This window comes from Triticum urartu, chromosome 4A, assembly GCF_056163025.1.
Source record: "Triticum urartu cultivar PI428250 chromosome 4A, HENAU_Tu73, whole genome shotgun sequence".
NCBI lineage: Eukaryota > Viridiplantae > Streptophyta > Magnoliopsida > Poales > Poaceae > Triticum > Triticum urartu.
This window is the reverse complement of record NC_141876.1, coordinates 76,095,850-76,109,855: the sequence shown is the minus strand read 5'-3', so window position 1 is coordinate 76,109,855 and position 14,006 is coordinate 76,095,850. Positions and strand designations below refer to the sequence as shown.

Below are 14,006 nucleotides of genomic sequence, written 5' to 3'. Positions count from 1 at the left end.
TCTGGGAGTATTATTTTGATCTTGCTATTGCCATGATATTGCTTGGAGTTCTAGGACTTATATTTTGATGATTATGTGGATGACATGTGCCTTTGGATTCTTAGTGGCTTTTATGATTATTTTTCTTGATGGTATCTGAAATTATTTTGAAGCATTACTGTGGATATCATGTTGCCTTCGGATTATTAGTGGCTTTTATGATTAGTTTCATGATGGCTTGGATATGATATTTTGAAGCATTACTTTGGATATCATGTTGCCTTCGGATTATTAGTGGCTTTTATGATTAGTTTCATGATGGCTTGGATATGATATTTTGGAGTATTACTTTGGATATCATGCGGCCTTTGGATTATTAGTGGTTAGTATGATTATTTTCATGATGCTAGTTGATGTTCTGTAGCTTGGAGTATTATTTTCGGAGATGATGTTTACACGTGGATCTTAGCCGAATAGCTTTATTCTTGTTATTGAAGTAGTAGGAGCATTGTTCTCGTATTCATCATGACAGTAGTGTTGTGCTACCCTTGGAGTATTTTGAGATGATGATATTATGCTTGGATTATTTGTTGGATATTGCTATGATTTGGATTATAGTTTAATAGTTGATATTGGAGTAGCAGTTACCATAGTTATATTTTTGGGGATAAATTACGTCATTAAGTTGGTTAGGTGCCGCCGAACCGGGCTTTTCCAGTGCAACCACATTTGCCTTTTATGGGAAGGCCCTAATGCGGTCTATTGTCGTGCCTCTCGCCGGTGCTTCCAACAAGGGAAGGTTATGGGCGTGCGTACCCTGGCCCGGTAAGCAGATATAACCTTGTGTGCCCGTAGTTGGATTTTGCACGCGTGTCCCCGAGTGGGAGTGTTTTGACCACGATGGTGGTGTTTTGACCACGACGGTGGTCGGGGTGTCTTGGTAGACACGGGGCCACCCATCATGACTAGCCCGGTTGGGAGTGGGTCGGAGTGGCCGGGAGAGCGTCATGGCAGTAGATCGTTTTTGTCGGAACGTCATTGGTCCAACCGAATGGGAGTACGAGGCCATGGGTTCTGTGGTGTGGGTACAGTGTGCTACCTCTGCAGAGTGTATTTAATCTATCGATAGTCGCGTCCGTATTAGGTCCCACCGTTCGATTCAACACTCACATGACGGAATGACTTATAGGTGATTTATATGTTGATATGTTGAGCAGTACAGATTGGCAGGATGTTGATGATGAAGTTTGAGACCCAGTGTTGGTCATGGTAGTGATCGCCGAAAAGATCACAGTTTGAGACCAGGTGTTGGTCGTCATAGTGATCGCCGGAAAGATCACAGTTTGAAGTGTTGGTCATGGTGGTGATCGCTGTAAAGATCGTCGTATGGTTTCGATCATGAGTTGATCGAGATGGTATATTGCTTGGTTGGTTAGCCAAGAGAGATATGGTTATGGAGATCTGAGATGGTGATGTATCAGCATTGTATTAGTTCATCTCATGCTTAGTAGTTGCTTCATCATGGTAGTTGATAATTAATTAACCTGTTAATGCTATGTTATTGTCTTGCCTTGATGTTTATGGTTGTTGTGAGCTTGCAAGTACATTCAATGTACTAACCTGGCGTGTCATGCCAGATTGCAGGTGATGTCGTGATTGCTTGATTGCTTGTCGTGGTTTCCATTCATGCGATCTAGATCGTGTCCCAGCCAGAGTCCCTGCAGAGTGGAGTTCACCACCTTCATCATTGTTCCGCTGCTACGAGATGTTCCGCTGCTAGCATAGAGCAAGTGTAGTATCGCAGGCGTAGTGTAGACATGCTGATGTGATCATTGTAACATTAGACCCGTGTAATTATTATTCTTGTAATAAGAGCTGATTTGTTCTATGTCAAGCAGTGCCGTATTCCAGAGACTTATCCTTGATCTCTGGGCTGGAATACGGGGTGTTCCGGTTTCTCTGAGCCGGGGTGCCACAGGAAACCCTTCTCCCATCTAGGGATAAGGTCAAGGGAGAAGAAGAAGAAGAAGGGGGCCTCTCCCCCTCTCTTCCGGTGGCGCCGGAACGCCGCCGGGGCCATCATCATCATCGCAGTCTACACCAACAACTTCACCGCCATCATCACCAACTCTCCCCTCTTTTACCCGTTGTAATCTCTACTTAAACATGGTGCTCAACGCTATATATTATTTCCCAATGATGTATGGCTATCCTATGATGTTTGAGTAGATCTGTTTTGTCCTATGGGTTAATTGATGATCGTGATTGGTTTGAATTGCATGGTTTATTGTTGGTGCTGTCCTATGGTGCTCTCCGTGTCACGCAAGCATGAGGGATCCCCGCTGTAGGGTTTGCAATATGTTCATGATTTTCTTATGGTGGGTGGCGTGAGTGATAGAAACACAGACCCGAGTAAGTAGGTTGTTTGCGTATGGGAATAAAGAGGACTTGATGCCTTATAATGCTATGGTTGGGTTTTACCTTAATGATCTTTAGTAGTTGCGGATGCTTGCTAGAGTTCCAATCATAAGTGCATATGATCCAAGAAGATAAAGTATGTTAGCTTATGCCTCTCCCTAAAATAAAATTGCAATAATGATTACCGGTCTAGTTATTGATTGCCTAGGGACAAATAACTTTCTCGTGACAAAAAGCTCTCTACTAAAACTAACTTAGTTGTGTCTTCATCTAAACAGCCCCTACTTTTTATTTACGCGCTCTTTATTATCTTGCAAACCTATCCAACAACACCTACAAAGTACTTCTAGTTTCATACTTGTTCTAGGTAAAGCGAACGTTAAGCGTGCGCAGAGTTGTATCGGTGGTTGATAGAACTTGAGAGAATATTTGTTCTACCTTTAGCTCCTAGTTGGGTTTGACACTCTTACTTATCGAAACAGGCTACAATTGATCCCCTATACTTGTAGGTTATCAACTACCGTTCGAATAACATGTTCACCTCTGCTCTATCTGCTGGAGTCACTTTCAAGGAAGAGGGCTGCTGGACCCGCTCCATAGAGAAGGGAGGAAGGCAAGTCGACTGACCAGGGGTCGGTTGGTCCTTACAATAAAACCAGGTCGACTGCCACCCCCTAACTGAATAGGGAAGAGTCATAGCTGGAAAAGTACTCCTACCCCTCGTATGAATCCCTAGACCTCCGCATATCTGAATCACATGTGTCCTCTCGTCACTCGGATTAGCCATGTTTACAGACTGGGAGCGACAAGTAAAGATGTGTTTGAAGAGACCCCAATGCGGTCGACAACCCAGGAAATTCTCACACATGGAAACGAATGCAGCGAGATATGTGATGGTGTTGGGGGAAAAGTGGTGAAGTTGGGCTCCAAAAAAGTTCAGGAAACCCCGGAAAAAAGGATGAGGAGGCAGACAGAAACCACGGTCAACGTGAGTCGCGAGGAGGACACACTCACACTCCTGCGGCTGCGGCTCGACCTCATTTCCTGGCAGCCTCCAAGATCCGTGGGCAATCAAGCCCCCTTCGGCCAGATCCTCCAGGTCCTCCTGCTGAATCGTGGACCGAATCTAGCGCCCTGGATCCAGCTGGGCGGCAGGCCGGACCTCGACGACGACCCACCTCGACTCATCTTCTTGCCATTCGCCGCCGCTGTTGCCTTCTTCGCGCGCTCCAGGGACGTTGTCTTGTCCTTTCCCATCGCGGCGAACTGCACAGGAGCAAAGCAACGGCGTCGACAACAGAGGTGGGCGTGGTGGAGAAACAGAGGAAGTGGAAGGAGAAATGGGGGCGCACTATGCAACACGTCGTCCCGACGCCTTATATAGGCCCGCTTCCGAGTGGCTGACTTGTGGGCCCAAGTGATCTTGTCAAATCCCGCAACAGTCGTGCGCTCAGTATGTGGCGAAAAAGGTGGTGCAAGAATCGAGGCGCCCCTGCCTAATCCGTTTCATTTACTGCGGTGCTCTCCGTCCCGCGCGCTTCTCCAAATTTCGAATCCCATGAGATCCGAGAACGTTTGTATAACCAATCACGTCAAGGATTTCATACCATTCCAACGCTGGAAGCATATCAACATAAGTTAACTTGACAGACTCTGAATGGATCAAGGTGACTGAAAATGAAGTTGAAGTTTCAGCTTGGTTCACCGACCCAGGTCAAATGCCTCCGAAGCATAAAAATCTAGTCAGAACTATCTGTAACTTCTTCCCCACTCGGACCTTGACCCATTCAGGGGCTAATGACGATGGCATGTATCTAGGTTAGGGTAATAGGCCTGACCTAGACACCCCTCCCAAAGACACTGCCCTAGAGTCAAAGGCATTCAAAGTGCAGCAGCATCCACCGACTAAAATCACCTCAGAGTGCAACCCACTCGACCAACAATTCCACTCGGATAACCCAATTCCATTCGACCAGTATATCATCATTCGACCGTACTAGAAACCACTCAGAGTACAGAAGATCTAAAGTCACTGAGGATGGCAACAGTCAGGCGTTCACTCCATAACATTAATGATCATTTATATGTCTTTGTTGTTGGCATTACTAGTAACGTCTCACCTTAATGTACATTGAACCCCTTATAACATGGGTTGGCTGCGGTCCTGGCGCACTCTATATAATCCATCCCCTCCACTGGCACAAGGGTTCACACCCCCTATAACTTCACGCGCAATCCAGTTGACCGCCTCCGGGCACCGAGACGTACGACTTTTACTTCCTCCGAGAAGGGCCTGAACTCTTAAATCTTGCGTGCACAAACTCATCGTAGCTAGGATCTTGCCTCCTCCTACATACCCCCTATTCTACTGTCAGACTTAGAACCACGACAGCGAGCTCCGATGCGTTCCATGTTGCAACCCAGTGATGTGTGCATCAAGCACTTCGACGTTGCGAGAAGCAAGTTGCTACCCCGCAAACACCGGCACAACCACGGTGGCCGGCCTGTGGCAACGGGCGTCTTTCTCAGCACAACGAACAGGGCGATGGTGGGGAAGAAGATGAGGCTCCATTGCAGCACAACTAATTAGTTAGAGAGAGAGAGAGTTGGAGCTAGCGGCCATGGCTAGATCGATCATCAGAAAGAAAGAATGAGTGGTGGGAGAGACGTGCGAGGGAAAGGGTTGGTTTCTTAAGAAGAGTGGTGTGTTGTACGCTATGTGTTGACTTGCTAGACCAACGACATTGACGAGACCATCGACATGTGGCGAGTGATAGACACGGCTGACTTATAAAGAAATCAAATGGCCGAAGTTAAGTGTTTACCAATATATATATATATATAGGTGAACGTATGTCTCTATAACCCAAAAATTCAATTTGCCACCCGAGCTCATTTACTTCATAAATCTACAACGTCCACATCTGTTGAGATTCGCACCAGCAATTGTGTTATCTAACATATACCTCTTTTCTCAACGATTGTTCCGTCATAACAAGCCTCACTCCTTGACCCCAATATTAAATGCCACAAGCACTGTTTAGCTCTTGAAATAGACTTCCGTTCCTCTTTATAGATAAATCGACCAACACGACCATACAACAATATTAGAAAACATAGCAGAAAAATAAAAATCACCGTACGAATCAAACCCATGAACACTATGAAAATGCAGATGGGATTAGATTGGATCTTTAACAACTTAGAGTGTAATGGAAGAAGAGTTGGTGAAGATCATTGATGGAGATTCCCGCAGCTAGGATTTACAACCTCCCAACCGCGAGAATTTTCTCCCTCAAACGAAGATTGAAAGTAAGATCTCTCCATCAGTATCCACGTGTATAAAGTCAGTGATTTGACAGTGCTTTGCCTTGAAGAACTAGAAGGAGTTTGAGCATCGCGTAATGGAACAGTGAAGAGAGAGAGAGAGAGAGAGAGGCAACACTTGTGTCAGGAGTTGTGCAATTGGAGGGGCTGCCCCTCCACCATTTATAGCAACAGGGGGGTTGGAGACTTGGAGTAGGGGCTCTCACGCCTAGGGGCGGCGCACCAAGTGGTGGGCCCCACCCCAAACCCTAGTCGCACCATGAAGATCAGTTTGTAAACAACATTACATAAGTTGACCAGTCTCAAGTCTTTCATCTTCATTGTGATGGAAATATGCCCTAAAGGCAATAATAAAGTTGTTATTATTATATTTACTTAAGCATGACAAAGGTTTATTATTCATGATAGAATTGTATTGACCGGAAACTTAAATATATGTGTGGATACATAAATACATAAACAAATACCGTGTCCCTAGTGAGCCTCTACTAGACTAGCTCATTGATCAAAGATGGCTAAAGTTTCCTAACCATGGACGTGTGTTGTCATTTGATAACGGGATCACATCATTAGGAGAATGATGTGATGGACAAGACCCATCCGTTAGCTTAGCATATAATCGTTCAGTTTATTGCTACTTCTTTCTTAATGTCAAATACATATTCCTTCGACCATGAGATCATGCGAGGAATTCCTTGTGTGCTATCAAACATCACAGTGTAACTGGGTGATCATAAAGATGCTCTACATGTATCTCTGAAGGTGTCCGTTGAGTTGGCGTGAATCGATATTGGGATTTGTCACTCCGTGCATCGGAGAGGTATCTCTGAGCCCTCTCGGTAATACACATCACAAGAAGCTTGCAAGCAAAGTAACTAAGGAGTTACTTATGAGATGATGTATTACGAAACGAGTAAAGAGACTTGCCAGTAACGAGATTAAATTAGGTATGAAGATACCGACAATCGAATCTCGGGCAAGTAACATACCAACAGACAAAGGGAATTACGTATGTTGTCATATGATGTCTACTACGCAATCTTCTTCTTGTAGACTCGTGTTGGGTCTCCAAGCGCAGAGTTTTCTAGGACAGTAGCAAATTTTCCTCAAGTGGATGACCTAAGGTTTATCAATCTGTGGGAGGTGTATGATGAAGATGGTCTCTCTCAAACAATCATGCAACCAAATAACAAAGAGTCTCTTGTGTCCCCAACACTCCCAATACAATGGTAAATTGTATAGGTGCACTAGTTCGGCGAAGAGATGGTGATACAAGTGTAATATGGATGGTAGATATAGGTTTTTGTAATCTGAAAATATAAAAACAACAAAGTAACTAGTAACAAAAGTGAATAAAAACGGTATTGCAATGCTTGGAAACAAGGCCTAGGGTTCATATATACTTTCACTAGTGCAAGTTCTCTCAATAATGGTAACATAATTAGATCATATGGCAATCCCTCAGCGTGCGACAAAAGTCACTCCAAAGTTCCTATCGCAGAGAACATAAGATGAAATTGCTTGTAGGGTACGAAACCACCTCAAAATTATTCTTTCCGATCAATCCATTGAGCTATTCCTGTAAGTGTCACAAACAGCCCTAGAGTTCATAGTAAAATAATACCATATGATACACACCAATCAACCCTAATGTCACCTAGATACTCCAATGTCACCACAAGTACTCGTGGGTCAATTATACGATATGCATCAAACAACTTCAGATTCATAATATTCAATCCAACACAAAGAACCTCAAAGAGTGCCCCAAGATTTTAGCCGGAGAAATAAGGACGAAAACTTGCATCAACCCCTATGCATAGATTACCCCAATGTCACCTCGGGAATCTGCGAGTCGATTGCCAAAACATACATCAAGTGAATCAATAGAACACCCCATTGTCACCACGGGTATCCCACGCAAGACATACATCAAGTGTTCACAAATCCATAATAGTATCCAATCCGATAATAGTGAAACCTCAAAGGTAAAACTCAATTCATCACAAGAAGGTAGAGGGGGAGAAACACCTTATGATCCAACTATAATAACAAAGCTCGCGGTACATCAAGATCGTGCCATATCAAGAACACGAGATAGAGAGATCAAACACATAGCTACTGGTACATACCCTCAGCCCCGAGGGTGAACTACTACCTCCCCGTCATGGAGAGCGCCGGGATGATGAAGATGGCCACCAGTGATGGTTTCCCCCTCTGGCAGGGTGCCAGAACGGGCTCCCGATTGGTTTTTCGTGGCTACAGAGACTTGAGGCGGTGGAACTCCCGATCTGGGTTTCTTTCTGGGGGGTTTCTGGATTTATATGAATTTTTGGCGTCGGTTTTAAGTCAGGAGGGTCCACGAGGTAGCGACAAGGTAGGGGGGCGTGCCCTAGGGGGTGGGTGCGCCCTCCACCCTTGTTGTTGCCTCAGGACTCTTCTGGCCCAACTCTTGTGCTTCGGGGGCTTCTTCTGATCCATAAAAAATCACCGTAAATTTCCAGCTCGTTTGACTCCATTTGATATTCCTTTTCTGTAAAACTTAAACACAAGGAAAAAATAGAAAACTGGCATTGGACTCTAGGCTAATAGGTTAATCCCAAAAATAATATAAAATAGCATATAAATGCATATAAAACATACAAAACAAATAATATAATAGCATGGAACAATAAAAAATTATAGAAACGTTGAAGACGTATCATCATAAAGGTTCGACCGATAAAGATCTTCGTAGAATATGTAGGAACCAATATGGGCATATAGGTCTCGCTATTGATTATTAACCGGAGAGGCATTTCGATCATGTCTACATCATTCTCGAACTCATAGGGTCCGCACGCTTAACATTTGTTGATGATATAGTATTGAAGGAAATATGCTCTAGAGACAATAATAAAGTTGTTATTTTATATTTTCTTATTCATGGTAAAATGATAATGGGGTGACATAGCGCATAGATCAAAAGATACCAATGTTACAAAATGAAATGTTTGACATGATTAATCACACAAGATGTTCGATACAAACAATACATACCTTTACAGGAAATTACTACTAAGAGTGTGTAGCTTAAACAACAGAAACAGTACAGTCCATGGTCAACAAAAAAAACACATACGGTACAGAGGCCTCTGGAAGGCAATGCACACGAACCAATCCTTGAGGAATATAAATGTGTTACAATATAGAAGTACCGACCAAATGCTGCTGGTGATGTCGATAATCGCAAATTTATTGGAATGATTAAAAGCACGATGCAGTTGGATTGGATGCACCATCCAAGAATGGCACTGCAGAAAGAACCGGTGAGCCGCATCTACACACGAACCTCTGGAACATGTACCATCTTCAGATGCATCCCTTCATTGTCCCATTGAGTTCTGAAGTCCTTGTGCAAGCTCAGCAGCCAGAGCTTCTTAAGGGAGCGAAGGGATTCAATGCCTTGGGGGACTTTATTGAGCTTCAACAGCGACACAATGTACAAACCATCAATGCAGGGAAGAGCGCCATCAACGATTTTTAGCTCACTGACATCATGCATGTGCTTTAAGACAAGCATCTTCAGGTTGGGAAAGGAGTCTTTAGACAAAACCAAAGTTTTTGCACTGTGCATGTTGTTTAGTCTAAGATATGTGAGGTTCGGCATGTGTGGTGCCATCATCCCCAGTGGATCTTCCCCAAGGTGACACCAGCTTATAGCTAGATACTTGAGGTTTATCCCATGTTTGAGAAAGATCGGGCAATTTAGTGTTCCCTTGGCCCATTGTCCTCTGGTAATCAACCTGTGTAGATATGTAGAATTTGGTTTGAGAGCCTCAAAGCAAAGCGCCTCCTTTGCATCCCTTGCAGAAAGAAGCAAGCTCGAAAGGAGTGGCATAGTTGACAGGGTAGCAAACAGATTTGCACAGTCGTCAGCACTAATGTTATCAATCCACACACTTCTTAGTTGCATCAGTTTCTTCAGCTGCTCTGCCAAGTCAGGGTTGGACTCCACAGTCTCAAGAGTTTGCAGTTCTTCCAAGTTGGATAGCTCTTTAGGTGCTTGCACTCCAATAAAGTACCGGAACTCTGCCTGCTTCTCATCAGCATATCTGTCCGCCAAAAGGTGCCGCAGCTTCTTGATCTTGACAACCCCTCGTGGTAGCTTCTCTATTTGGGTTTGCTTGATGTCCAGAGTGTGGAGGTTAGACAAATTTTCGATGGAGTCTGGAAGTGATCTGACCTTGGTGCGCCGTAACCCGATGTAACGTAGATTGAACATAGACCCTATTGATGTTGGCACTTCAGTGATTTCAGAGTCTTGCAGCTCAAGAACAGCAAGGTAGTTGGATTCTGACAAAATAGAAGATAACATGCCACGGCAGGGTGAAGTTGGTCCAAGTGACAGTACTGTTCGAAGATGTGGAAGTTTAACTTTCACTGCAGTGCCGTCTTTCCATCCACATAATGACAGACGACGAACATCCTTATCCTGCTGCACCAATATCATTGTGGCGTAATCATCTGCTGAAGCAAATCTCTCTTCTTTAGCAACAGACATAGCTAGTTCACGCACAATATCATGCATCTTACAGGTGCTAACTCTACCAAGCTCATCATTCTCTACAACCTCAAGCATATTGCGGTGGATCAATTCCATGAGATTTCCCTCAGCTACCATCTCTGGTGTGTTCTTTTCTTTTCTTACCACAAAGCCTTCGGCAACCCACAGCCGCACAAGGCTTTCACGTGACATGTGATAGTCTTCAGGGAATAGACTGCAGTATAAAAAACAGTTTTTGAGGTCGTCTGGAAGGTCATGGTAGCTCAGGTTTAAAATTGCTCGGACATGATCATTGTTTGACAACTCGCTTCGAAGCTGATTGTATTTTTGATTCCAAATGTCTAATCGTTGTCTTGAAGACAACATGCCACCAATGGTAACAATTGCTAGAGGTAGACCATGACACCTATCAACTATAGAAGTAGCAATCATCTCAAGATCCTTGGGACACATGTGGCCCTTCCGGTTGTAAAAAGCTCTTCTACAGAAGAGGTCAAATGCATCAGACTTGCTCAATGGCTCGAGCTCAAGATGACGGTTGGGAGAAGAAATTCCGGCGACATGGTCCTTCCGTGTCGTAATGATGATCCGACTTCCCGGGAGATCCTGGAGAGCATCATGTATCTGAAAGTACACATCTTGCTCCCAGACATCATCCAGTACAATCAAATACTTTCTGTTTTGAAGTCTCTGCTGTATTTCCTTCTTCAAGTCATGCACATCCATTTTGTCAATACCTGCTGACAATGGTTGTTCGGTATATCCAATCTTCCATAGTAGCTTCCTCAACAGGGCATCAACAGTGTAAACTTGTGACACAACGATCCATGCATGTGCAGGGAAGTTGATCTTTTCACGTTCATAAACATTTGAAACAAGGGTAGATTTCCCCAACCCACCCATGCCAGATACTGTTATGACGGTATTCTCTGGCTCTGGCTCTTCGGAGTACAACAAGCTGGTCAGCCATATCCTGTTGTTTTCAATTCCTACTAGATCTCCATCTTTGACAAATTCTGGGAAGCTGTCTTGAGACCGCTGCCTTTCTATCTCAGTAAGTGGGTTAGCTACAAGCTGGGAGGGCTGCAACCACTGCTCTTTCATCTTTATAACTAGTTGAATCTCCTTCTCTACTTCAACTATCTCATCCGTAATTTCACTGAAAACTCTGACATAATGTGTTCCTTTGATGAAGAATCTCTTCAGGAACCCTTCTTCCTGAAGTTGAAGAAGGTTGTATGAGTATTTATCCATTACATCTTCAACATGATAGGCCACCCTGCGGACATCCCCAATCCAACTCTTGACAACGTCGTCTGTGAGGTATACCGTGCCTATCTGCCTTATAACAGTGGCCATCATGGTCAGTTGCTTCTTTATTTCCTCAACCTTTACCGGCAGTTCCTTCAGATTAGTAACTTTTTCAGAAAGCTTAGCTATGATGCCTTTGGTGGCTTCTTCTAGTAAAATGTCACCAATCTTCGTCACAACAATGAGTACCGCCTCAGCCATTTGATCTAAACAGCAAAGATAAAGCATATTACATGGCAGAATAAAAATACTAATGGCTGTGTGCATTAATCAATGCAGAGGTCAGGGACACCCCCTTTAAGGAAAGAATGAATTACAGGTACCAAATTAGCTCAGGAACTCGTATGTAAAGAGTAGCATTTTCCCCCTTTAAGAAAAGAAGGAACTCGTATGTAAATGGAATTATAGGTATTCCATTTTGCGTCAACAGGATGTATCAATCTACAGCATATTTATAAGACTACAATATAATTTATCCTTTGATCACTGAGATCTTGGATCACAGTTAACAGCACTAGTAACGGATGGAATTCCTATATGAACTTGATCCAGTCGAATTTGGAAAGCATTCTATGACTTTGACTCATATCCCAAAACAGAGACCCAATCCTAGAGATAAATGGAATCACGAACAAAGGTTCAGTCCAATTCACTCTTTTTTTCTAAACCAAAGTAGAAGTACCTAGCAGAATCAAAAAATTAATGAATAAATAATAACGTGAATGACAGGTGGACACAAAGATTGACAAACCCACTAGGCTAGAACAAATATCCGACTGTCACCCGTTTTGTATGTAATCTGGACTAGAGAACTGCATGTCTGTGATTTTCATTGCAGGAGGCTCGATAGGCCTAGGATACCATGTAAGGAGCAGCAAGAAATTGATGTATGTTCTAATTGAGCGCAAAACCCTTTGAAGCAGCATCCACGTAGAACACAACTGATATTTAGTCTAGCAAATGAACCAACAGAGCTGTTTGGAACAAGATTGCAATTTTCTAGCTAATTTAACACATTTGGCAAACTACAGGCAAAGAGCTGTCCTCTGAAAATGCAGCATATGATACTGGTGGTCCACATGATCAGCAAATGTTCACCTTCTGAAGACTTGAAGTAGGTGGCCTATAGAGTGGGACAGCAGCGTACGCGCTGAACAAACGACCAGTGTGACCAAGTCTGCAGCATAAGAAAAGGAGAAGTTGGACATCAGAATATGTAGCCAAGTACACAGATGCAGATGCAATCAAGATTTAATACTTAATAAGATAGAAAATATTCATTAGCGGCAAGAACAGAATGACAACACTTTACACACCACTACAGTGAATAAGATTAGCCACCTTGGCGCTGCCATGGCACGTCCACAGGACAGCTGGCATCGAGTTTTTCTTTCTTAGAAAAGGAGGATAACCGCCGGCCTCTGCATCATGACGATGCACACGGCCATAGCCGGCATCGAGTGGAGGCAACTATGCTCTCTCTCTGCCATGCCTGCGGCGGGGGTCAGGCATTATATCGAACACATGGCCGAAGACAACTATTTTTTCGCTAGTAAAACTGCAAACAACTATCTAAGCTTGGCAAGTTCTGCGCAAAACCTTTCGGCTACGACGTTCCCGGAATCCCAACTTAGTCTAGCAGCTGTGGCACTTGCCAGTTACCAGATGAGCCGGCAGAGATCCAGACAGGAGGCTGGGAGCCACGAATTTGACAAAAAAAAGTACCTGATGGAAGCTCGCGCGAGCGCAAAGCGTGAGATCTGCAGTGGAGTCGGGAAGGCAGCAGCGATCTGCTCCGTGGTTGACGGGAGCGGACTAAATCGGCCTGCGAGACTGACTCATCGGCGGGGCGGAGCCATGGATGGATATTGCGACGATTCAACTCATGCTCACTCCGTGGCAGTTGGGGTAGCTGGCGAAGGGGGGGCGACGGGACAGGAAGACGGGAGGAAATGCAGCGAGTGCAATCAGTGGGCGATAGCTACTTGCGATGCTCCCTGTCTCTCGGTCGGAAGCCCTCACGCAATCAGTTAAAGGATTTTAACGAGGTGGCGTAGAATTAACGAAGAAAGAGATACTTACTCGGTCCTAAAATAAGTGACTTAACTCTGTATTAGCTTTAATATAAAGTCAGTACAAAATTAAGTCACTTATTTTGGGATGAAAGAAGTAGTTGAGTATTATATCATGATACCGTATCATATTAAATGACGTGGTACTTTGTGTAATGTAAGACAATAAGTTTAGTCCTTTATAGTACATATGATACTATGCATTACAAATGTAGTATTACACACTAATATTATATGCATAATACTAATATATAATATTCTCCATTACAAGGAGCCTAACCTTTTTTATGGACCCAGAAATGTTAGGATGGCATACGCGAATGTTCGCTTGGCAGTTTTAGGTTAAAGAGACA

The 14,006-nt window shown here is 43.8% G+C and overlaps 1 protein-coding gene across 1 annotated transcript; it reads right to left on the bottom strand.

Moving 5' to 3' along the window:
• Nucleotides 1–8,701: 8,701 nt before the first annotated feature.
• LOC125550800 (disease resistance protein RPM1) lies at nucleotides 8,702–13,588 on the bottom strand. Its single transcript, XM_048713890.2, has 3 exons — nucleotides 13,307–13,588; nucleotides 12,680–12,758; nucleotides 8,702–11,787 (listed from the first exon to the last, which is right to left on the bottom strand). The coding sequence occupies exon 3, from the start codon at nucleotides 11,780–11,782 to the stop codon at nucleotides 9,044–9,046; it is 2,739 nt and encodes a 912-aa protein (XP_048569847.1). The 5' UTR covers nucleotides 11,783–11,787; nucleotides 12,680–12,758; nucleotides 13,307–13,588; the 3' UTR covers nucleotides 8,702–9,043.
• Nucleotides 13,589–14,006: the final 418 nt, after the last annotated feature.

Coding starts and splice junctions, on each gene's coding strand:
- LOC125550800 (XM_048713890.2), bottom strand. CDS start 11,782: ATGGCTGAGGCGGTACTCATTGTTGTGACGAAGATTGGTGACATTTTA.